Here is a 25,013-nt window from a genome sequence, read left to right on the forward strand (position 1 = left end):
AATTAGCGCAAGGAAATAAAATGCATTAATAAAATTCATTAATATGCGACTCTCTGTCCCTGGTCTAATCCTGTTGGTCAGTTTCCTCCATCACCATTTAAATCAGTGTTTCTGTGGGATTAGCAGGTGAGATTACCAGTTATTAACAAGTTTGCTTTCCTGTTATACACACCTTGAAAGGATCCCCTCGGTAAATTTCTCAATTGAATTCATTACCACCAACCATCTAATTTTGTTCAAGAATATTTTCGATTGAAATAAATCACCGTTCAGCATTCTTCTCTTGTGAGCGTGATCTGGGATTAGAGGCGTCTGTAGTGATCTTCTGATCATTTATTGAAATAAATTGTTTTTTAATTGTTTACCAAAAAAAAGGCTGCAGGAAGTTTTGATGTACAGAGTTAGTGTCACAGCTTCAGGTCCATTCGAAAGTATATCTGAAGCACAAAATTGGACAGTTTATAAGATCTGTACTCGTTTTTTTGTTTTGGTAATATTAATTAATTTATTCTTTGCAGTATTTATTGCCCATCTTTGTTGTCCTGAGAGCGTTAAGACTCAACCACATGGTGTGGGTAGTGTCGCTAACCTCCCAGGATTGTCATCAACTTGCATTTATACAGCGCCTTTAACTTAGTAAAATGTCCCGAGGCGTTTCACAGGAGCGATTATCAAACAAAATTTGACACCGAGCCACAAAAGGAGATATTAGGACAGCCTTGGTCAAAGAGGTAGGTTTTAAGGAGGAGAGAGAGGTAGAGAGGTGGAGAAATTTAGATAGAGAATTCCAGAGCTTAGGGCCCAGGCAGCTGAAGGCACGGCCACCAATGGAGGAGCGATTAAAATCAGGAATGTGCAAGAGACCAGAATTAGAGGAGCGCAGAGATCTTGTAGTCTCCAGGAATTAAAGATTATTCTCCAGGACACTGCCGTAAGTAATCGTGGAGAAAAGTCACGGGGGGCAATAAAAAAAATTGTGCGTTTTTTTCATTTTCTTTGGACACTTTCTTTTATTGGTCATAAAAATATTGGCAGTCAAGATTCATCCAATCAAATAGTTTGTTTGCTTGCCAATGGATGCAGGGCTCCGTGAGGATTGATGTGTCAGGCGGCCAATGACAGGAGCAGGAGGTCAAGTGATGAAGCCTCCAGGAATACATCCAACCAGAGTTGGCAACCCTAAGGGTACAATTAGAGTTATGTGCAGGCAGGATCTAGGTGAGGACAGTTGATTCCCTTCCCTGAAGGCCGTTAATAAACTGAATGGGTTTTTATGGTTATCTGGCACCTTTAATGGTTATTTTTTTTCCCCCTGGTGTCAGTGCACAAATTACTAGATTTATTGAATTCAATTTTACAATTTGCCCTAGGTGGGATTTGAACACATAACTGCTTATGTTGTGAATAGAATACCATACCCACTGGGCTACCGTATCCATCCAGTACAGCAGCTTGTCTTGACAACTGGGGTGACTGGTTAAACAATACATGCTCCATAGGTCAGAGTTCAGCCTCCCAATTCCAGTCCCCACTGCTTATAGCATTGGCGTTGACACGATTTACCCGCTATAAGCGGTGGGCGGTAATATTAATATATAATAGGTTGGTCAAACGTGTATTACCAAGTACAGTCCCCACCGCTAATGAAGCCTCCTCGCTACACACCAATTTTTCACACAGAAAGCTCCCACAAACAGCAACGTGATAATGATCAGATAATCTGTTTTTTTAGTGATATTGGTTGAGGGATAAATATTGGCCAGGACACCAGGGTGAAATCCCCTGCTCGTCTTTGAATCGTGCTATGGGATCTTTTATGTCCACCTGCAAGGCCAGATGGGCCTCGGTTTAATGTCTCGTCCGATAGGCGGCACCACTGACAATGCAGCACTCCCTCAGTACTGCACTGGAGTGTCAGCCTAGGTTTTGTGCTCAAATCGCTGGGGTGGGATTCGAAGACCACCAACCTCTGGGGACTCAGAAGACAAGAGAGCTAGCTACTGAGCCACAGTTAACACGTAGGAATAGGAGGAGGCCATTCAGCCCCTCGAACCTGTTCCGTCATTCATTTAGATCATGGCTGATCTGTATCTTAACTCCATTTATCTGTCTTTGTTCCATATCCGTTGGAACTAATATTTTCAGACGGGCCTGTAAACGGGTGAGCAGTCCGGCCGTAAATGATGTGTAAATTTTCACCTAGGCAGTGCACACAAGAGAGAGAAAAATTCAGTGAGAAAGATTGCTTACCTTTAATGGAGCCCGTCCCCTCCCGATTCTCCTCTCAACGCTCTGTCTAGCCGATACTTTATGACCAGGTAGCACAGAAGGATATCTGCCCCATGGCGTCCGATTGCAGAGCTCAATAGAGGAACTGGGCAATGAGATAGAGCTGATTCTCTGCTTGCAGTGCCTGCTCTGCTGGACCTCCCTGACGTGTTTGCAGTGGGGCTGAGGTGATAGGCCTGCAGGAACTTCCTTTTTGCAGTAGGACACAGCAGACGCCCAAATGTCTCTCTCTCTCTGTCTATCTCTCTCTGTGTCTCTCTGTCTGTCTTTGTCTCTTTATTTCTGTCTATCTCTCTTCGTATCTCTCTCTTTGTCTATCTCTGTCTGTTAATCTTTCTGTCTCTATCTCTGTCTGTTTGTACGTCTCTGTCTGTTTGTGTCTTTCAGTCGGTCTCTGTTTCTCTGTCTGCCTTTCTGTGTCGCTGCCTGTGTCTCTGCATCTCTGTCTGTCCCTCTCTTTGTCTCTCTCTTTCTCTGTCTGTCTCCCTGTGTTCCTCTGTCTCTCTTTCTCTCTCTCTCTCTGTCTTTCTGTGTGTGTATGTCGTTCTGACTCTCACCCTTTGTCTCTCTCTGTCCCTCACCCTTTGTCTCTCTCTATCTATCTGTCTCTCTCTCTCTCTCTATCTGTCTCTCTCTCTCTCTCGCTCTCTCTCTCTATCTATCCGTCTGTCCCTCTCTCTCTCTCTCTGTCTCTGTTTCTCTCTCTCACTATCTCTCACTCTTCCACTTGCTACCTTTCCTTGGCATTTCCACTCACTCTAATTGCTGTGGTACCACCCGATTGATTAGTTGGCACAAGTCATAAGTCAATGCCCTCACTCTCTTTTCCAAAAAGAAACAAGAGAAATTGACACCCCCCCCTCCCCCCAAAAAAAATAGCCCACAGGAAAATCAAGCCAGGAAAATCCCCACCAGCTCATCTCTGTTTCCCCTCACGTCAGCTGACTGGAGCATTGCGTTTACAAGCTGCAGCACTGACTGGTTGACACAAATATGTGACACACCCGGAGTCCATTGATGAATACCTCGCACAAAGACGCATTAAACTGAAATAAGATTTGCTAATCAGGGTTAAAGCAACAAACAATTTAAACTTCTTCTTCCTAATCACTTTTGCAATGACGATTTTCATTTATGTCGAGCAAAGATGGAGATTGCACCACCTTCGTTTAGAGAATGAGCAGTGAAATAGTGCAAGCCCGCGGGGAGTCATTTTAGCTTTATCACAGTCCCATCACTCACCAAACTTGTAACAATGCATCGTTTTTACGATGAGTGGAGAATGGTCAATAAACATAGTCCGCAAGCAACTCAGTAAAAATGTTTGCAGATAGCTTGTCTCGGACTCGCACAATTCTCCGCTTCAGAATTATGATCAAGAAGGTCTCTCCCAGTGCCAGTGCTGAGGGAGTGCTGCACTGTCGGAGGGGCCGTCTTTCGGATGAGACGTTAAACCCAGGCCCCGTCTATCCTCTCAGACGGACGTAAAAGATCCCACATCACTGTTTGAAGAAGAGCAGGGGAATTCTCCTCGGTGTCCTGGGCCAATATTTATCCCTCAACCAACATCACTGAAATAGATTATCTGGTCATTATCACATTGCTGTTTGTGGGATCTTGCTGTGCGCAAATTGTCTGCTGCAATGCCTCCATTACAACAGTGACTACACTTCATAAGTACTTCATTGGTTGTAAAGCACTTTGGGATGTACTATGGATGGGAAAGGCGCTATATAAATGGAAGTTCTTTCTTTTGACGTCAAACAGTTGAAGCGGGTTGGGAAACGGGGCATAAATGTACAAGATGCAGACTAGGTGAAATTGGGACTGAACTTTACAGCTAGGATTCAGAGAGACTGTAGAGACTGTCTCAGATCCTAGGAACCTGTGGAAAGTCCAACAGATCCATGAAATACAGGAATATTGGTCAGTTAATCACCAGTGAGCTTTAAAGAGACAAATGTATCTTCCATAGAAAGAAAGACTTGCATTTATTTAGCGCCTTTCATGACCTCATGATGTCCCAAACACTCAGTTTAATGCCTCACCTGAAAGACGGCACCTCCGACAGTGCAGCACTCCCTCAGTACTGCGCTGGGAGTGTCAGCCTGGATTATGGGCTCAAGTCTCTGGAGTGGGACACAAACCCACGACCTTCTGACTCAGGGGCGAGAGTGCTGCCCACTGAGCCACAGGTCAGACAATCGATTCAAACTGGGTGGGATCTCAGACCTTGGCCGTACTGCGTTCTGAGCCTCATGGTGGGCACGATTCAGCTATTGAGGAAGTGCCGACAGGATTTGCTCCCTGACCCCTCTTTGTGTTTTCCGCTTCACAGTTGTTCATGTTAAAGCTGGAACGTGCGAGGTGATCGCTGCCCATCGATGCTGCAACAAGAACAAGATCGAGGAACGCTCCCAGACGGTGAAATGCTCCTGCTTTCCTGGCCAGGTAGCTGGGACTACACGGGCAGCCCCTTCCTGCGTTGATGGTAGGACTTCTCTCTCAAGTTAAAAGAATTGCGCATGAGCCTTTCCCAGTCAAGGGCAGACATGGAATTACATAGAGTTTTACAGCGCAGAAACAGGCTATTCTCCCCAACAAGTCTATGCCGGTGTTTATGCTCCACACAAGCCTCCTTCCACTTTATTTTATCTCACCCAATCACCATATGAACAAGTCCTTTACACAGTCTCAGGTAATGCACACAGTGTGCACATTTCATCAACTCGCTGGTACATGCAGAGAGGATCAGATTATAGAATCATAGAATCATACAGCACCGAAAGAGACCATCCGTCCCTCTGCCGCCTCTCTGTAAGAGCCATCCACTAGTACCACTCCCCTGCTCTTACCCCGTAGCCCTCCAAATTATTTTCCTTCAAGTATTTATCCAATTCCTTTTTGAAAGTTACTATTGATTCTGCTAAAATTTCATTGAAAACATGAATAATCAACAATTAATAATCAATAACAAATAATTGATAACTAATAGTTAACAACCAGTAATTGATAATAACTCATAAAGATCCCCAGCTCACAAGACACAGAAATAAAAGGAAAGTGAAGAGTTAGATTTTAACAATCAGACTCTCAAAGCTACTTGACGATATTGCATTTGTACAAATTCCCCTTTCACCAATTTAACAAAAGCACTAACCTGTTTCAGGAACATTAAGAACAGGAGGAGGCCATTCAGCCCCACGAGCCAGCTCTGCCGTTCACTGAGATCATGGCTGATCTGTACCTCAACTCCATTTCACCGCCTTTGCTCCTTATCCCCGAGCAGCCTGACCTAATAAACATCTATCGACCTCAGTCTTGAAATCTCCAATTGTCCCCCAGCATCCACAACCTTGTGGGGGGAGATTTCCAGATTTCCACTACCCTTTGTGTGAAAAAATGCTTCCTGATTTCACTCCTGAAAGGCAAGGCTCTAATTTTAAGATTGTGCCCCCTCGTTCTTGATTCCCCCACCAGAGGAAATAGTTTCTCTGTATCTACCCTGTCGAAACCTTTTTATAATTTTAAACAGCTCGATCAAGCCTTGACCTTCTATATTCAAGGAAAGACAAGCCAGGTTTATGCAGCCTGCCCTCATAATTTAACCCTATAAGCTTTTTTTTCCTATGGGTTAAATTTTGGATTTTGACTCGAGTGCATTAAGCGTTTGTACAATGACATCACTCACGGTGGTTTCGAGACTCTACTGTCTGCATTAGATTTCCAGGGACCCCTACTCAAAAACTGAAACTGCCCTGTTCAAAACCAGATGAGAACTGGTCCAAGCAGCAGGATGTAAAATCACTCCTAAAATCCTGAAGCCAATGATTAAAAAAAAGAGACTTTATTAAACAATAAGGGGCTAAGGGAACAGTTTGCTGGGAACTGCTCTAAGCATTAACATTGATTCGTGGACAGTAATTCTGCCGCAGTTGTTAATCTTACACAAAGTAGTTGTCACAAGAGCAGCGACCCTAGTTCGTGTCATCTGCCCTGTGAACTCCACTGTGTAAATATAATATCCGCTGACCCCTGCAGTCATTTGAGGCAGTAACTGTATCTGAGTGATCGGCAATGAACTGAAATGACTCAGCTTCCCACTCATAGTCTGTGATGTTATCTGAACTCTGTCTATAATTCACTGAGATGACCAGTCGATACCCTACTGTGTGACTCCGGGCAGACGCAGAAACTTCCGGCAATCCACCGCAGATTATTTCTTGGTGAAGCTGCAGTAATGACATCACGTTCGTTAATTCTCTTGTGCGGACATCGTGAATCAAAGATACTGCCACAGGAAGCAGAATACTCTGGGGAAAACTGAAGCCACTTACGTCAGCAACATCTTGGGGTTAGGGTCCGGGCTAGGGTTAGGGTCAAGGTCACGGTTTTTGGTTATGCTTAAGGTTAGGGCTAGGGTCAGGGTTTGGGCTAGGGTCAGGATCAGATTAGTATCAGGTTTGGGGTCAAAATCAGGCTTATGGTTCGGGTTAATGTTAGAGCTTTGGTTAGTATTATGGTTAAGATTAGGGTCAGGTTTGGGGTCAAAGTCAGGCTTATAGTTCAGATTAAGGTCACGGTTATGTTTAGCATTAGGGTTAAGATTAGGGTCAGGTGTACCTTGCACAGCCTCATTTATCAACTCCTGGGATTTGTGCCCTATATCTCAGCCTATACATCTCAAGATCCCCTTAATTTTCCTTACTCCACCACACATTGTGCTGTCCGTTTCAGTGAGCGTTCCCCCAATGCCCTCAGATCCCTGACTTGTGCCATTTCGTTTATGTTCTCTGTTTATTTTCCTTCCCCAATCTCATTAACCACCATTTGCCACTCATCAGCCCACCCTCCCAACCTATCCCCCTCCCTTTGCATTCGGTTTTCCTGTTCCCTATTGGTTGAACCTCTCCCTGATTTGGCATCGTCTGCAAATGTAATCATCTTTGTGTCTGTCCCCAGCTCCAAATCATTTCATACACTGTGAACAACAATGGCCCCAGTGCTGATACATGTGGCAGCCACTAGTGACTCCTTGTCCTGTCAATGCAGCTCCATTCACAATCATCCTTTACTTCCTCTGGTTCATAGAATCATAGAATCGTACAGCACAGAAGGAGGCCATTCAGCCCATTGTGCCTGTGCTGGCTGTTTGAAAGAGCTGTCCAATTAGTCCCACTCCCCCCTGTTCTTTACCCCACAGCCCTGCAAATTTCTCCTTTTCAAGTATTTATCCAATTCCCCTTTTGAAAGTTATTATTGAATCTGCTTCCACCGCCCTTTCAGGCAGCGCATTCCAGATCATAACAACTTGCTGCGTAAAAAAAATTCTCCTCATCTCCCCTCTGGTTCTTTTGCCAATTATCTTAAATCTGTATCCTCTGGTTACTGACCTTTCTGCCAGTGGAAACAGTTTCTCCTTATTTACTGTATTGTAATTTTGAACACCTCTATTAAATCTCCCCTCAATCTTCTCTGCTCTAAGGAGAACAATCCCTGTCTCTCCACATAACTGAAGTCCCTCATCCCTGGTACCATTCTAGTAAATCTCCTCTGCAGCCTCTCCAGAGCCTCTTAAAAAGCCAGTTTTCAAGAGCTTGCCTCTATCTCCGTGCCTTCCTCCCTTTTCTTCATTTTCAGGATGTGGGCGTCACTGGCAAGGCCGGCATTTATCGCCCATCCTTAATTACTCTTGAGAAGATGGTGGTGGGTCTTCTTTTTGAACACCTAAGTGGTTTGATACAACTGAGGGGCTTCCTAGGCCATTTCAGAGGGACAGTTAAGAGTCAACCATGTTGGTGTGGGACTGGAGTCACATATAGGCCCAGACCGGGTAAGGACGACAGGTTTCCTTCCCTAAAGGACATTAGTGAACCAGTTGGGTTTTTATGACAATCCAACAACTTCGTGGTTACTTTTACTGATACCTGTTTATTATTTTCAGATTTATTTAATTAAAAACAAAACGGAATTAAAATTCATATGGTGGGATTTGAACTCATATTATTGGTTCAGTAACATATCCACTACGTTGTGAACTAATCACCTATGAGTATTAAAAGCCTTATTGAAATTGAAATAAATCACTTCCGAAGAAGCTCCATTGCCAACAAGGTATAATTATCTCAGATTTCTCCAGTAATTTGTTTGGTTAGACTTTTCCTTCCATAAATCCATACTGACTCTCTCGTACCATCCCATTCCTATCTGGCAGTTTCATTATCCCCACTTTCAGGTTCCCTTCTAATACTTTACCCGCGTCAGATGATAGACTCACGGGCCTGACATTCTCTGGGTTATCCCTGTGTCCTTTCTCAATCCTTGAATCTCATTGGTTATGGAGATAGACTGTTGGTCACCAAGGCCCCAGATGCCCCGTTTCCCTCACCGTTATCGGCTCGCGCTTCCAGAAACTTGCAGCGCAAAACATTTTCGAGCTGAAGGGTGAGGGGAACAGTCTAACTAACGGGGTACACCTCAAGATTTAGGTCATTGTTACGTTCACTACTAACCAGTCCTTGGCGCACCATTCCTGTTTCTATTGATTCCCTAAGGATAGTGGCATGGGCATAATTAATTTCACTAGCTATTTTTTGAGTAGCCTTGTATGAAGGCCATTTAGAACCGGGGGGCCTGTTGGAGAGGTGAAGGCTGAGGGGTGGTGAAGGGGGGGTGGAATCTTGACTTTGGACGATAGTGTAAATTGAGAGATATCTGATCAGCCACCCGTTATACATCTCTCTCCATTTTCATTCCAATGAACTCCATATACGTGATGCTGATATGATATTGCTCATCCCTAGTTGCCCTGAGAATGTGGAGGTAGGCCATCTTCTTGAACTGCTAGCGGTTTGCTGCAACTGAACGGCTTGCTAGGCCACTTCAGAGGGCATTTAAGAGTCAACCACGTTGGTGTGGGACTGGATGGGTTGGGGTGGGGTAAGAGAAGGCCCTGTTGTCCATGAATAACCCCAAATTCATTTCTAATAAAAGCCTGGAGCTGGTATTTAGCTCCACGCCCAGTGACAGTCTGCCATTTACTGACTGGATTACCCCCATTGATAAGAACGTAGGTACAGGAGGAGGCCATTCAGCCCCTCGAGCCTGTTCCGCCATTCAGTTACCCGCCTTTGCTCCATATCCCTTGATACCATCACCCAACAAAAATATATCACTCTCAGTCTTTAAATTGCAATTGCCCCCCAGCACCCACAGCATTTTTGGGGGGAGAAAGTTCCAGATTTCCACTGCCCTTTGTGTGAAAAAGTGTTTCTTGACATCACCCCTGAACACTACAACAGGGACCGCACATCAAAAGTAATTCATTGGCTGTGAAACATACTTGGGACATCCTGAGGATGTGAAAGACGCTATATATATATATATATATGCAAGCTCTTCCTTCCTCTTTCTATCACTGTGTGCCTGTAAACAGTTTGCATGCGCTGGCTTGGTGACCCAGACTGTGGAATCATTTCTCTCGTGATGTTGGGAGCAGTGATGGGTGGGCGAGAAACAATGATCTGTTCCAGTCTCACTGTGGGGCTTTCTCTTGATTCCAGCTTCCATTGTTGTTCAGAAGTGGTGGTGCCAGATGGAGCCGTGTTTGGAGGGGGAGGAGTGTAAGGTTCTACCGGATCTAAGTGGATGGAGCTGTAGCACTGGAAATAAAGTCAAAACCACCAAGGTTAGTCCGAGCTTCTCATCAGCTCTCTGGCGATACCCGCCCAATGTGCATGTGGCCACCACACCTGCATATTCTCCTTGGATTTTAAAATTCCCATCCTTATTTTCCAATTCCTCCATTGCCTCCTTGCCCCTCCCCATCTCTGTAACCTCCTCCGGCCCTACAACCCTCCGAGATCTCTGCGCTCCTCCAATTCTGGCCTCATGCGCATCTCTGCCCCTGCCTCAGCTCATCTGCTGTTGAAATCTCCTTTCCATGTCTTTGTTACCTCCAGACTTGACTATTCCAATGCTCTTCTGACCGGCCTCCCACCTTGCACCCTCCGTAAACTTGAGCTCATCCAAAACTCTGCTGCCCGCATCCAAATTCGCACCAAGTCCCATTCACCCATCACCCGCTGTGCTCGCTGACAAACATTGGCTCCCAGTCCGGCAACGCCTCGATTTTAAAATTCTCATCCTTCTGTTCAAATCCCTCCATGGCCTCATCGCCCCTCCCTATCTCTGTAACCTCCTCCAGCCCTACAACCCTCCGAGATCTCTGCGCTCCTCCAATTCTGGCCTCTGGCGCATCTCCAGTTTTCACCGCTCCACCATTGGCGGCCGTGCCTTCAGCCGCCTAGGCCCTAAGCTCTGGAATTCCCTCCCTAAACCTCTCCGCCTCTCTCTCCTCCTTTAAGACGCTCCTTAAAACCTGCCTCTTTGACCAAGCATTTGGGCCCAGATTCAGCCTGCGCTCCTGAGCCAGGGGGCCTGAAGGTGGCCAGGATTTGGTCCTCGGGGCCTCATCTACATATTCGCGCCTCCACAGGGTGCTCGCTCCGCGAGATGAATCAATCTTGGGCTACCTGCCTCGCCGGCAGCGACCATTTGGTAAATTCCGGGACAGTTGTTGTGGGGGGTGGGTGGGCTTGATCGCCAGGTCTGCGGAGTCGAGGGGGAAGCCCTGCTGCCCCTCCTGTCTCCACAGAAAAGCTTTTTTTATCACTATTAAAGATTAAATTAAAACTTACCCTTTAATTGGCGGCCGCAGGGGCCGCTGAAGAATCTGACGCCTGCCCCACTCGTCGCTGACTCATTTTGTAGAGGAGTCTTTCCAGAGTCCTTAGGCCCCTAATGAAGATGTTCAAGAGGCCTAAGGCCCGTGGGACGTCTATAAAATGGCCTCCCCCCTACCCCGCCCACCACCCCACGAATTTAGCAGTGGGACCAAGGCCTCCGCAGATTGGCCTACTGCGAAATTGGGCTGCTTTGCGTCCATTTTACGCCTGAAAAACAGGGCGCAACACAAACCAATTTTTACCCCACCCAGTGTCTAACTCCCCCATTTGCCCTGACGCTCGGGGAGCCGAGGTTTCTGCCGCACTTTCGATGAGGTCACCGCGGTGGAGCGGGAGCAGCTCCAAGGGAATTCCCGGCCAAAAAGCCCTGCCAATGAAACGCTGTGGGGCCCGAGCTCCAAACGGCAAGAATTGTCTCTTGTTTTTAATTGCGCCACACATTTGGGGTGAGGGAATCAGCCCCAATCAGTTGTGACCATGGTCACCTCTTGGTCTCAGAGTTCAAGTCCTCCCTCTCCAGAGACTCGAGCACATAATCCAGACTGACACTCCCAGTGCAGGACTGAGGGAGTGCTGTACTGTCAGAGGTGCCGCTTTTCAACTGAGACTTTAAACCGGGGCCCTGTCCGCTTGTTCTGGTGGTTCAGGTGGATGTTAAGGAGTCCATGGTACTCTTTGAAGTAGAATAGGGAGTTCTCCCGGTGCCCTGGGCCGACATTCCTCCCTCAACCAACATCACCAAAAAACAGATTGACTGGTCATTCATTTCCTTGCTGTTTGTGGGATCTTTTTGTGTACAAAATGGCTGCCATGTTTGCCTACATAACGACAGTAATTTTTTGCTTATGAGGTGTTTTGGGAGGTTCACGAGGGATGCGATAGGGTGTTGGACCATTGCACGTCTCTTTTATTACTGCAATTGGCCACATGGGCACGTCTAGACGCAGTGATTCCAGCAGACTGGGCCTATGTGGCTAACCAACAATTTTATGTCCTATCCTGAGGGTGTTGACTCTCGCTGGGGACCCACTTTCCAGCAGGAGTCTCTGGATGGTGATCAGATTCACCGGCTAATTCTCCCCTTCCTAACCTGGGCCAATGAGGCTGGGTTTAGCACCTTATCTTCCTCAGCACAGGCAGGGCATCGAACCTGGGACCTCACTAGCGTGCTACCCGCAGGGTCAATCGTGCAAACACCACTGAAAACAGATTAATTGGTCATGTATCTCATTGCTGTTTGTGGGATCTTGCTGTGCGCAAATTGGCTGCCGCGTTTCTCTACATTATAACAGTGACTACACTTCAGAAAAGTACTTCCTTGGCTGTAAAGTGATTGGGAAGTCCTGAGGTCGTGACGTTATTACACCTCAGCCATGATTGGAGATCGAAGGCCGTCATTTTCGGCGTGAGTTAGATTTAGGTTGGGAAATGTTTCAAGGAGGGAAATGAAGGAAATTTGTTGCATTGCACAGCTTTAAACCAAGGGAAGTACATTGGTGTAGGGTCGGCCAAAGCGAGGGATGGGGTGTAGGACAACCTGAAGGTCGAGCTTTTCAATCTTCCAACTCTTCGATGTAACAAGATAGTGCGCAGAGAGGTTGCTAATGGCGTTTAATCAGATGGCAGAGAGCTTGTCATTTCCATTCCAGATCGAACGTTTTTTTTATTGCAGGCCAATTGTACGCCGTTTACACTGACATAGAATCATGGAATCAGCCCATCGTGCCTGTGCTGGCTCTTTGAAAGAGTTATCCAACGAGTCCCACTCTCCCCCTGCTCTTTCCCCATAGTCCTGCAAATTTTCCCCTTTCAAGTATTGATCCAATTTCCTCTTGGAAGTTATTCTTGAATCTGCTTCCACCACCCTTTCAGGCAGCGCATTCCATCACCGTGGAAAAATTCTTTTCCTCATCTCCCCCCTGGTTCTTTTGCCAATTACCTTAAATCTGTGTCCTCTGGTTACCGACCCTCCTGCGATTTGAAACCCCCATCCATCTTTCAGGTTTAAAATGAGGAGGGTAGCCATCCCATTCAGTCAGTTCGCGTTCTGTGAAGATACTCGTCATTCACCACTTGCTAAGAAAGAACTTGCATTTATATAGCTCCATTCACGACCTCAGGACATCCCAAAGTGCTTTACAGCCAATGAGGTACTTTACTGCCGTGTAGTCACTGTTGAAATGTAGCGTAACGCGGCAGCCAATTTGCGCACAGCAAGATCCCACAAACAGCAATGAGATAATGACCGGATAACCTGTTTTCAGTCGTGTTGGTTGAGGGATAAGTAATGACCAAGAATCCAGGGGAACTCCTCTGCTCTTCTTCGAAATAGTGCCTGGGATCTTTTACGTCCACCTGAACTCGCAGACGGGGCCTTGGTTTAACGTCTCATCTGAAACCTCTGACAGTGCAGCACTCCCTCAGTGCTGCGCTGAAGGGTCAGCCTGAATTATGACTCAAGTCCTGGAGAGGAGATTGAACCCATGGCCTTCTGAAGGGAGAAAGATTAGTGGAAACTGTTGGTAAATTCAACAGGGAGTCAAACAGTTATTTGATAACTGGAGTACTGTGTCCAATTTTGGTCTCCTTACCTAAGGACGGATATACTCGCCTTAGAGGAAGTGCAACGAAGGTTCACTAGATTGATTCCTGGATGAGAGAGTTGTCCTTTGAGGAGAGATTGAGTAGAATGGGCTTATATTCTCTGGAGTTTAGAAGAATGAGAGGTGATGTAATTGAAACGTATAAAATTCTTAGAGGGCTTGACAGGGTAGATGCTGAGAAGCTATTTCCCCTGGCTGGAGAGTCTAGAATTATAGGTCATAGTCTCAGGATAAGGGGTTAGACATTTAGGACTGAGATGAGAAAAAATTTCTTCACTCAGAGGGTTGTGAATCTTTGGAATTCTCTACCCCAGAGGACATCCCTGTGGATGCTCAGTCGTTGAGTATATTCAAGACTGTTTGGACACTAAGGGAATCAAGGGATATGGGGATAGGTTGGGAAAATGGAGTTGAGGTCAAAGATCAGCCATGGTGGAGCAGGCTCGAGGGGCCGTATGGCCTATTCCTGCTCCTATTTCTTATGTTCTTCTGATAGTGAACAGGGTTGAAAGATATGAAAGACGGAGTAATGTATTATCTAACTTTGCCACCTCTTTTTGCTATGAACAGGTTTGGGGCTCTTTTCTCTAGAAAAAGAGAAGGCTGAGGGGTGACCTGATAGAGATCATCAAGATTATGAAAGGGTTTGATAGGGTAGACGCAGAGAAGATGTTTCCACTTGTGGGGGAGTCGAAGACTAGGGACCATAAATATGAGATAGTCACTAATAAATCCAATAGGGAATTCAGGAGAAACTTCTTTACCCAGAGAGTGGTGAGAATGTGGAACTTGCTACCACAAGGGGTAGTTGAGGCGAATAACATAGATGCATTTAAGGGGAAGCTAGATAAATACATGAGGGAGAAAGGAATAGAAGGATATGTTGATAGGGTGAGATGAAGTAGGGTGAGAGGAGGCTCATGTGGAGCATAAACACCAGCACAGACCAGTTGGGCTGAACTGCCTGTTTCTGTGCTGTCCATTCTATGTAATATTGATGTGTAATCCTTGTCACTGAGATACTCTGTAGAAGTGTCTGAACTGGGGGATGGGGCAGGGGGTGTTAGCCATTTAGAACCTGGGCCTTTTGATGCAGGCATCAAACCGGCCAGTGAAGCATAATGGTGATGTTACCAGGTCAGGCGTGGGGTCTGTGAGCCATGGGGTGAGAGCTAGTGTCCATGGCTTATCAGACTGTTTCACAGAGATGAGCTGCTGTATCCATTTATTTATCTATTCACTCTTGTTGTATTCCAGGTCACTCGATAGTCCTTTGGGAATACGGGAGGCAGTGTTTTTTTTAAACCTGAAAAAGTGTTCCAACTTTCAACTGAGGCGGCTCACAGAGTGGACTGGTTAACCTGACTTATAGTTTCTTCCCAAGCAGCTGCTTTTGTCCGAATGGGAATCTCTTCGGCTCCCAAAGGAACATCAAATATAATGAGGGCACCTGGGGACGCCACACAGGAGGAAAGGACGCATCAGAGGGGTGAAGCTGGACGGGACAAAAGCTGTGACGTACTCCTCGACAGCCCTGCTGTTAAACTTGCTCCGTCTGTCTTAGTGACACAAGGACATTGGGCGTGCTGAAGGTGCCGCTTTCTCCCAGCACACTGAAGCCTGAATCAAGAGGGACCACCAACCCCCCCCCCGTCATAAAAGGCCATCACCCCTGCCCATCGCCCAGCTCAGACACTTCTACACCGCATCTCAGTATCAACAAGAGTGGTGGTTTTCAAGAAGTCCACACTGACCTGACATTAAGCCACCTTCAAAAGGGAAAGAGAAAGAGCTGATCTGATCCATTCCAACGAAAGCTTCGGGTTTCTTGCCACTTTCCACCCTATTCCGGTCAACGAAACATGGCCCTGTGGTTTTAAGCTGCTTTAAGCAGCCATTTCGCTGGAGCTGCCGTTGTTAACGATGGTGGAGTGTGTGTGATTTGGGCCGCACTATCTCCGAAGTCCACAGGATGGGCAGTGGGCTAACTGGGACAACTAATGCTCATGTTTGAAAACCATGACGTGGAGTGGGAGTTGAGTGGACAACGAGCATGGTTGAACAAGTATTAAGGCGACTCGAGAATTGCTCGTTGCTGCAACTGACTGGGTCCAAACCCATCTCCTTCCCCAGAAGGCTGACTCACCAGCAATAGGACTGATCTTGGGTTCACCACTGTTGGGTTCACTACTGTTTCTGGAACTGATGGTCTTACTCCCTCCTCCAGTTGCTTCATTACTTACTGACACCGCAGTAATGTCTCGTCCCATTTTTATAACAGGCCTGGTGATTGGCTCCTTGTGACACTCTGTAGACAAGATTGGGTAGTGAAAATTAATCAGATCTTGTGTTCTTCTGTAACCCCCTGTTAGATTGTATCATAACTGTACAAATTCAGAGTTAATACATGTTCATGTCTCATAAAGATAATGCCTTGTGTTTTGAATTTATTGCTATTAATTTGTGTAAATCACCTGCACTGAGCCTGGGGTGATACACTGTGGGGAATCAGCGAAACGCCAAGTTTAAAATTACAATCACGTCACCTGAGACTTTCCTTTCATTGAAACCAATGGATGGAAAATATTTGGGCAGCGCGCTCGATATTTTCGCGTCCCCGCTGGCGGAGGGTGCGGTACCTCACTGTGGGGCCGAGTCAGATACTTTAGGCTTCACTGTGGAGGGTGACCTGCGCCGATTGTTGGTGCTCGTGGAAATGCATCCAGGACGAGTCGGCTCTGCAGGACAGGAGGGGAGAGAACTGGAAAAAATATGTTACTTTTAAACATCTTTACGAGCAGTTAGTGTGAAACTGGCGCCTCCTCTGGCAGGAATGTGTAATTACAGTGTGACAAGTCTACATAGGCAATTTCCATTGTAAATGTTGACATAGGAATTTATAATGGGAAAAATTGATGGGAATTGCATGCAGATGTAAGATTTTTAAAATTTACATATATATATATATAGATTCCTGTCGCTATGTGTCATGACATCATAAAAAGATTGTGGGAAGATTTCCTCTGATCACTGGATAAATACTTGAAAAAGAAAAATTTTGCAGGGCTATGGGGAAAGAGTGGAACTAATTGGATAGCTCTTTCAAAGAGCCGGCACAGGCACGATGGGCCGAATGGCCTCCTTCTGTACTGTGATTTTATGCCCCCAATGTAATTGTAAAATAAAATGTTTATCATTCTCCTAGAAATACTGAACTGTGGAAAACTTTGTGAACAGATTTATGATGTTGTGACACACAGCAACTGGGGAATTCAGGTCCCCAAAACTTTTTAATAATGCACATGAACAACAACAACAACAACAACAACCTGCATTTATATAGCGCCTTTAACGTAGTAAAACGTCCCAAGGCGCTTCACAGGAGCATTATTAAATAAAATTTGGCACCGAGCCACATCAGGAGATATTGGGACAGGTGACCAAAAGCTTGGTTAAAGATGTAGGTTTTAAGGAGCATCTTAAAGGAAGAGAGAGAGAGAGAGGTAGAGAGGCGGAGAGGTTTAGGGAGGGAATCCCAGAGATTAGGGAGGAAACTGAGTTCGCTAAGAATGGGAGTCTACGGTCTCCCAATCCCATATTTTCTTTGCTGAGATACAGCTGTCGGCCATTGTTAACAAGACTTTAACACCTCAGTAATCCTTCGTATAAATATTTGTTATTTCTGTGAGTTATTTTAATATTTCTCTGCCAGTTTTTGTGGAGCTACGCACGCTGATAAGGCTTTGGCGACTTGCCCCAAAGTCAAACAGCAGGAGGTGCTCCGAATCAGGATGTCTCCACTTGAGGAATGATAAGTTGTACCATTCAGTTGGGTAGCAACGCTTTGTGCCACTGCCCTGACAACACAGTTACTGATTGACCAAAATGGGTTAATCTTAAAGCTTTAAACAATAGCCCAGGATTTGCTCAAGTGGGGCATCTCGTAACTTTTTCCCTCACTCTTCAGCTCTAAAAAATTTTTGCCCTGCAAATTGCCGGAAGCCCGAGCTAATAACGGCACCTGGGACTTAGTGAACGACAGGACCAATGGTCTATCTCCTCAACCAATTGAGGATTGAGAAAGAAACAAGGGAACGACAGAAAAGGAAATTGGGTGAATTAGAGTCAGATTAGATACATGTTGACCGGAAGTCACTGGTTACGACTATTGGCTTAGTACACAGGGAAGAGTCAATTCTCTCTTAATTCTCAATTCGCTTTATTAACGTTATCAGATCATGTAAATACCGCTTATACGTCTGGTTAGATATAAGCATGCAGTTTACAGCAGGTTATACAGTTTTATACTCAAACTAGGATTTAAACACACACCCACTCGGTTTCTCTGACTAACACTCCCTAAGTGGTCACAGAATAGAAAGGATATTATATTACCCGGAAAGGTGAGCTGACGCTGGCCAGGCGTTTGTTCTCTCTCTCTCTCTTGACGTCGTCTCTACGTCCCTGACGTAGGGTCCCTACTTCCGCGATGGTTAGTCTCCGGAGTCTCGCACCCACACTGGCACCAAGCCTGCAATTCTTCAGTTTTAACTTCAAGCCTGTCTTTTCAAATGATGCTGTCTTCTCCGGTTGGCTTAAAGTTCCTCGAGTGGTCAGTGTCATCCCCTGATTGGCTCTGTTCCAAGGGGTTAGGTAGCATCACCTCATTGCTCCTTTTCTAAATAAGGCCTGGTGTCTCATCACAGCCCCTTTGTCCCTTAGAAGCGGAACGAATTCAAACCGGTTCCGGCCAGCTCAGACCAGTGACTGAACTCCAGGTCACTTCAGTTCAAAAGTCAGTCTCTTTGTTAGCAATTCGAATTAAACTCAGTATTTTCCTGCAGCCCCTGGCCAACATCTAGAAAGAGAAATAAAGAGAGGGAAGGAAAGATTGGATTAAGAGAGAGAGAAAAAAGAGCCAACAAGGTAAAGTAAGAAAAAAAAATTAAATTTTAAATTTTAAAAACCCACTACTTAACAATTTTAACAATTTACTACCTCCAGGAATGAGACTCCGCAAATTGTTCCCTTTATGGGTCAGAGAGATTAAATGGCATTGCATCAACATAAATCTTGTAATTAAAAAGGGTCGTTATGTCGTTAAGTACTAGCCCTAACTTTCTGCAGCAAGTTTAATGGTGATTAATGTGCAAATGCAGCAATTTCTTGAAACTAACGGGGAGGTTGAGGGCGAGGTGCCGTTTTCGCGAGGTTAATGGTGGAGTGGCACAGATCGCCCAGCAACTTGTGGTGATTCGCAAATCACAGGGTTCCACACTGCACCATTGGAGAGCTCAATGTGCTTTCTTACCGATTGGTTTATAGAGAATGCAGATACCTCGATGTTGATTTGTTCCTGAATCTCTGTCCTATGGTTTCATCACTTCACGAGAAAGGACTATTTTTTTCGAATTCCCAAATGCAGCTTGAAATCCACTCATGATTCACATCAAAACTGGCACTTGGCACCTGTGACATGAAGCCAGTGATGTTCCCATCAAGATTGGACAGCATTCTGTGTGTTTCAACGTAACAAGCCGTTGGCTTGAGACTCAGGCAAAATCAATAACTCAACTTGCTCTCTACAGGATTGCTTTAGGACAGAAGGAACAATTTTATTGAACTGTAGATAAAGTAACAGTCGCACGGACTTGGCGGAGATCACAGCGAGAGGCAGGAAGGCTCACGGAAGTAGATGAGAAAGACTGATCAGTGCAAGTCCCCTGTCACTAGTTAGTTTCTTTTCAAACAGCTCCCTGGATATATTACGATTATATCCCGCTGAATTTCATTTCTCTCACCCCTCTCCGGAAAAAAAGAGACGGAACTTGTATGATTTCAGGACGTCCCAAAGAGCTTTACAGCCAATGAAGTACTTTTTTTGAAGTGTAATCACTGTAGCGGCTAATTTCAGCACAGAAAGATCCCACAAACAGCAATGAGATAAATGACCAGATTATCTGTTGTAGTGATAGACACAGGCCAGAACATCATGGAGAACAATGCTGCTCTTCTTCAAATACATTCACCTGAGAGGGAAGATGGGGCCTCAATTTAACATCTCATCCAAACCTCTAGACAATGCAGAACTCCCTCAGTACTGCACTGGGAGGGTCAGCCTAGATTGTGTGCTTAAGTCTTTGGAATGGGACGATGAACCCATGACCTTCTGACTCAGAGGAAGGAGTGCTACCCAGTGAGCCAAGGCTCACACCTGACGAGACCATACCATCATTACATCAGCACCAACACATTCAGTCTGCCTACTGTGTTGGTCCCTCGGCCTGCACTGTACACACACTGCCTGTCGCACAAACTTGCTGTAATTTCAGTTTTTCACAGCAGGTTGTTCCAGCTGATTTTGGAATTGGCAAATCTGAGGAAGGGGATTTGTTCAGGCTCGGTGTTTCTGGTCGAATCCAAAACCTGTTTTGTGAACTTTTTTTTTTTGCAATCTCTCCCTGTGGTGACACTACCCCTTTAAATCCTGGGGCAGAATTCTGCAGGCAGGGTTTCAGGTCACTGTTACAACCTTCACATTTACACGGCGGTCCTGAATGTGGGATTAAACATCCCGTTACTTTCCATCTATATCCTGTTAACCTGAGAACATGTCATATTGGCACGCTTTTGCAAATTTTATTCAGATGCCAAAGTGAACATTTAGATTGGCATTCTGTTATCTCTCCTTTGCCTGCAGCCCCTGTGGGCACACTTCTCTCATTGATATGCAATCTTACAAAAAAAAGATTGATGCTAATTATTATTTTACACGTGTGCCTAGGAATTGGAATCACAAAGGGGTCTGTGCGTAACTGATCGGTAACATGGCACATTTTCAGTGTGGGTCTCTGAAAGGTCCATCAATCACAATCCTCCTTCACAGTCAGCTAACGGGGCAGGGTCCAGGACCGTTATTTAATCATATCATGCGCTGCCTGCTCTGCAAGTTCCGCGTTGTAGTCATTCTGTCAACAGGAAAGCAGATTAAAGCCTGGTTTTGTTTTTTTTTTGGGGCCATTCTCGTCATTTTTAAATAAATCATTTTTTTCCCTCTCTTGCTGCTGCTGCTGCGGAGGTGCCAGGTATTACATCAGCACCTCGGCAACCTTGCACTCGCAGCTGCTCTTGCGCGAGCCTGGGTGCTGAGTGTCAGCGGGCTATTCGACTGCAGAGCCATCGCGGCCAACCCCCACCTCGCCTGATCTCCACACGTGAGGACTTTCCGCTGGGGTCACTGGGCTGCGGTCAGGAGCAGGAACCCTGTCCGATATCCCCGCCGTGAGCGCAGGGATGATGAGGCCAACTCGGGTCATAGGACTGAACCGTTCGCCATTCCAGTCCGTCCTTCTGTCTTCCTCTTATTTTTCCGTTGTTTTTTATATATATATTTATAACTGTCTCAATGCATGGGGAGACGAGCGGTTGGTTAAATAGGAATTCATCAGATTGACCGGTCTCTTTGTGCGACTCTGGAAAAATAGTAAGGAGGTCGAAAACTTGCCGGGTGCCTCAGCCGCTGACCCCTGCGGGCATTTCGGGGTCGGGGGAAGGTTTCCCCCTCTCTCCCTCCCACCCCCCCCCCCCCACCCCCCCCGGTAGCACGTCAGTGGCAGGAACCACCTGCATCTCCCACCTACCGAAAGAGACTGGTCTGGTTTGGCCTTATTTGCATGTTTCAGGCCGGGGTCTGGACGCCTAGACAGGAGCCTTTACCAATATGGCGGGCAGCCCACTTCTGGCCTGCCCACACTGCCCGCCATTTTCGATGTTTTAGGCGCCAACTAGTATCTAGGCCTGGTTTTCAATAAAATTGAGCAAATATTCCCTTCATTTTTAGTTTATAAAAAACACAATGCCCATCTTCATTATCCATTAAATCAAATCAAATCAAATAAAGTATCAAAGTTTAAAATTTCCTTGGGGGAGGGATAGGGAGAGGAAAGCTCCCAGACCTCCTCCCCACTCTAGAAAAGAAATCTTGCACCTGTAACACTCAGATCTTTTCCAGGCATTGATATACTTACAATCCCCACCCCACAATAATACAAGGGAGAAAGAACTTGCATTTATGTAGGTCCTTTCTCGTCCTTGGGACGTCCCGAAGCACTTTGCAACCAATGGATTGTTTTTGAAGTGTAGTCACAGTTACGTAGGCAAAGTGAGGCAATGTCCAGTTCACTTACAGTTAAATTTACAAGTCCTGCCACACTTTCAGTGTCATTACTTCTTTTCACACGTTACGGGCTGCTTTCGAATATTCGTCTTTTCTCGGGCCTGTTGCTCACCCGTTTCCAGTTTTATAGGTTGTATTATTGTGTAATATCCTCATTTCAGATTTCCAGGGGGCTATGAACAAGCTCTCGAAGGTGTTTACACCTCAATTCAAGCTCTGCGTCCAAGAATTCAAGGGCTCAGTGTTAATTGAATCTGTCTTTTTCTAAGTCAATATGTAAAGGGCTTAACTTTGCTAGGTGTTAGCTGTGGCTCAGTGGCAATGCTCTTGGTTCTGAGTCTGCAGGTTTGTGGGCTCAAGTTCTACTTGAGCATAAAATCCAGGCTGGCACTCCCAGTGCAGTACCGAAGGAGTGCTGCACTGTCGGAGAGTGCCGCCTTTCAGATGAGACATTAAACCAAGGCCTCGTCTGCCCTCTCAGATGGACGTAGAAGATCCCATGGTACTATTTGAACAAGAGCAAGGGTGTTGTCCCTGGAGTCCTGGTCAATATTTATCCCTCATCATCACTAAAAAAAAAATCTGGTCTGCTGTTTATGGGATCTTGCTGTGCGCAAATTGGCTGCTGCATTTTCCTACATTACAACAGTGACTACACTTCAGAAAAGTACTTCATTGGCTGTAAAACACTTTGGGACGTCCTGAGGTCGTGAGAGATGCTATAGAAATGTAAATCTTTTCACCCCATTAGTGCCGAGGAGACATTTTGCAACGACACACGGTCTGCTGACTCGACCTCTCCCCCGTAAGGTTTGCTAAAGGAATTTCACTGAGACCCAGACCCTTTAATTCTGTACCAAACATGCAGTCGTCAGACTGTACAAGACCGAATCGGAAAACTTTGAACATGAGCGGAGGGTGGGAAAGCCATTAGCTGAGCACTGCAGATAAAATGGAACTGTCGAATATAATAGTTTAAAAAAATTATATAGGGTCAGAGGAGTGGAACTATATTGGAATTAAAGAATTTTACATCCCGAAATGTAAATCAAACGGAACGGATTTTAATAAGCCTTTTACCAAGCTAACTGTGGCAAAGTACTTTCTCACTAGGAGTCCTTCTGTGCCCTTACTAAACCCTCAAACTAAACAAACAGATCTAAATTCTGTAGCACAGGCCAAGGGCTCATTTGCAATCAGCAGGGTATTTATGTAGCCTGAATGTCATTCGGTTCCGTACAATATTCCAGACGGTTTCCTGCGTCGATAGAATTCTTTTATTGTTTACTCATCTCGTTTCTTTTTCACGGGGTTCATTGCATCGTCCTGTTCTCAGAAACACAGTCTAAAAGTTTTTGGTTTCTGTGCCGTTTATCCTGATCTGAACATAGGAGGAGGCCATTCAGCCCCTCGAGTCTGCTCCGCCATTCAATTAGATCAAGGCCGATCTGTACCTCAACTCCATTTACCCGCCTTTCCCCGTCCCTCGATGCCCTTACCCAACAAAAACCTAGCGATCTCAGTCTTGAAAATTTCAATTGACCCCCAGCATTTTGGAGGAGCGAGTTCCAGATTTCTACCACCTATTGTGTGAAAAGTGTTTCCTGATTTTACTACTAAATGGCCTGGCTCTAATTTTAAGATTATGCCCCCTTGTTCTGGATTCCCCCACCAGAGTAAATAGTTTCTCTCTATCTACCCTATCGAATCCCTCTATCATTATAAACGCCTCGATTAGATCACCCCTCAACCTTCTAAACTCAAGGAAATACAAGCCAACTTCGTGCAGCCTGTTCTCATAATTTAACCCTTTAAGCCCTGATATAATTCTTGTGATTCTGTGCTGAACCCCTTCCAAGGCCAATGTATCTTGAGGTGCGTTGCCCAAATCTGAACGCAATACTCCGGATGGGGTCTGACCAAGGCCCCATACAACTGAAGCATCACTTCCTCACTTTTGTATTCCAGCCCTCTTGAGATAAAGGCCAATATTCCATTAGCCTTTTTGATTATTTTTTGCACCTGTGCACCCGCTCCAATGATTTGTGTACATAGTTGCCTAAGTCCCTTTGTCCTCTACAGCTCCTAGTGTCTCACCATTAAGAAAACATTCCGATTTGTCTTTCTTGGATCTAGAGTAGGTGACCTCACTCTTCTCCACAATGAACTCCATCTGCCACCGTTTTGCCCATTCACAATCTGTCTACGTCCCTTTCTAACCTCCTGCTCCCATCTATACAACTGACTGTGCCTCCTAACCTGCAAACTTGGACGTACAATTCTTTAGTCCTTCATCCGAGTCATTGGTAAAAAAATGGTGAAAAGCTGAGGCCCCAGTACAGATCCCTGGGGAACACCACTGGTCACATCCCGCCAATCAGAGAACGAACCCCTTAAACCTACTCTCTGTCTCTTACCTCCCAACTAATTACTGACCCATATCACAAGGTGACCTCTAACTTTAATCAGCTGATTCTTCTCCAAGTAGGAGTGCACGCAATGTCTCTGGGGAACCACCAAAATGTCTCAAGACATAAATGCACGACCCAGTTTGATACTGAGACATGTGGACCAATAAATTGGATAAGCAGGTGGTGAATAGAATACTAGAGCCTGGTCTTCAATTGCTTCCAAGCCTTTATTCACAGAGCTCCACAATACTCACACCGTGCACCCCCTAGATAAGCTCTCATGTAAATGGATATAAGAGACTCCCCAATTGATATGCACCACCTGAATACAATTAACAATAATTGATATAAATCATATGGATACAATTAACACGGACCAGGCAGGTCCCCTGGATCCAGCCCATCTATGCTGAGTCAACTGATTTTAGCTGGGGCAGGAGAAGACACTAAGATTAGTCTCAGAGCTCCTGGGTTGGGGAGGGATAAAGTTCCTGCTCCTGATTGCTATCCAGTGACCTCTGTTGGAAATTGTGTTTGTCTGAATGTCGGGCGACAACAGGTTCGGGCTCGACTGTGCTGCTGCCCACGGTAGCCGTGTCAGCCGTGGTTTAGTAGTGGCACTCTCGCCTCTGAGTCAGAAGGTTGTGGGTTCAAGCCCAACTCCAGAGACTTGAGCTCATAATCCAGGCTGGCAGTGCGAAGGGAGTGCTGCACTGTCAGAGGTGCCGTCTCTCAGATGAGGCGTTAAACCAAGGACCTGTCTGCCCTCTCAGGTGGATGTAAAAGA

General features: G+C 45.7%; 1 protein-coding gene across 4 annotated transcripts in view; it reads left to right on the plus strand.

Moving 5' to 3' along the window:
* tafa3a (TAFA chemokine like family member 3a) overlaps nt 1-16,085 on the plus strand; it is a 75,840-nt gene extending 59,755 nt beyond the window's left edge. For 3 of the 4 annotated variants that reach the window (XM_068007870.1, XM_068007872.1, XM_068007871.1), the window contains 3 exons: nt 4,628-4,780; nt 9,852-9,976; nt 15,027-16,085. In XM_068007870.1, coding sequence (XP_067863971.1) covers nt 4,628-4,780; nt 9,852-9,976; nt 15,027-15,080 — 332 coding nt within the window. In that variant the 3' untranslated portion in view covers nt 15,081-16,085. Of the gene's footprint in view, nt 1-4,627; nt 4,781-9,851; nt 9,977-14,896 lie in introns of all 4 variants that reach the window. The other variant, XM_068007874.1, reaches the window with a different exon arrangement.
* The last annotated feature ends 8,928 nt before the right edge of the window (nt 16,086-25,013 follow it).

Source organism: Heptranchias perlo, chromosome 27 (assembly GCF_035084215.1).
Source record: "Heptranchias perlo isolate sHepPer1 chromosome 27, sHepPer1.hap1, whole genome shotgun sequence".
In the NCBI taxonomy this organism is placed as follows: Eukaryota; Metazoa; Chordata; class Chondrichthyes; order Hexanchiformes; family Hexanchidae; genus Heptranchias; species Heptranchias perlo.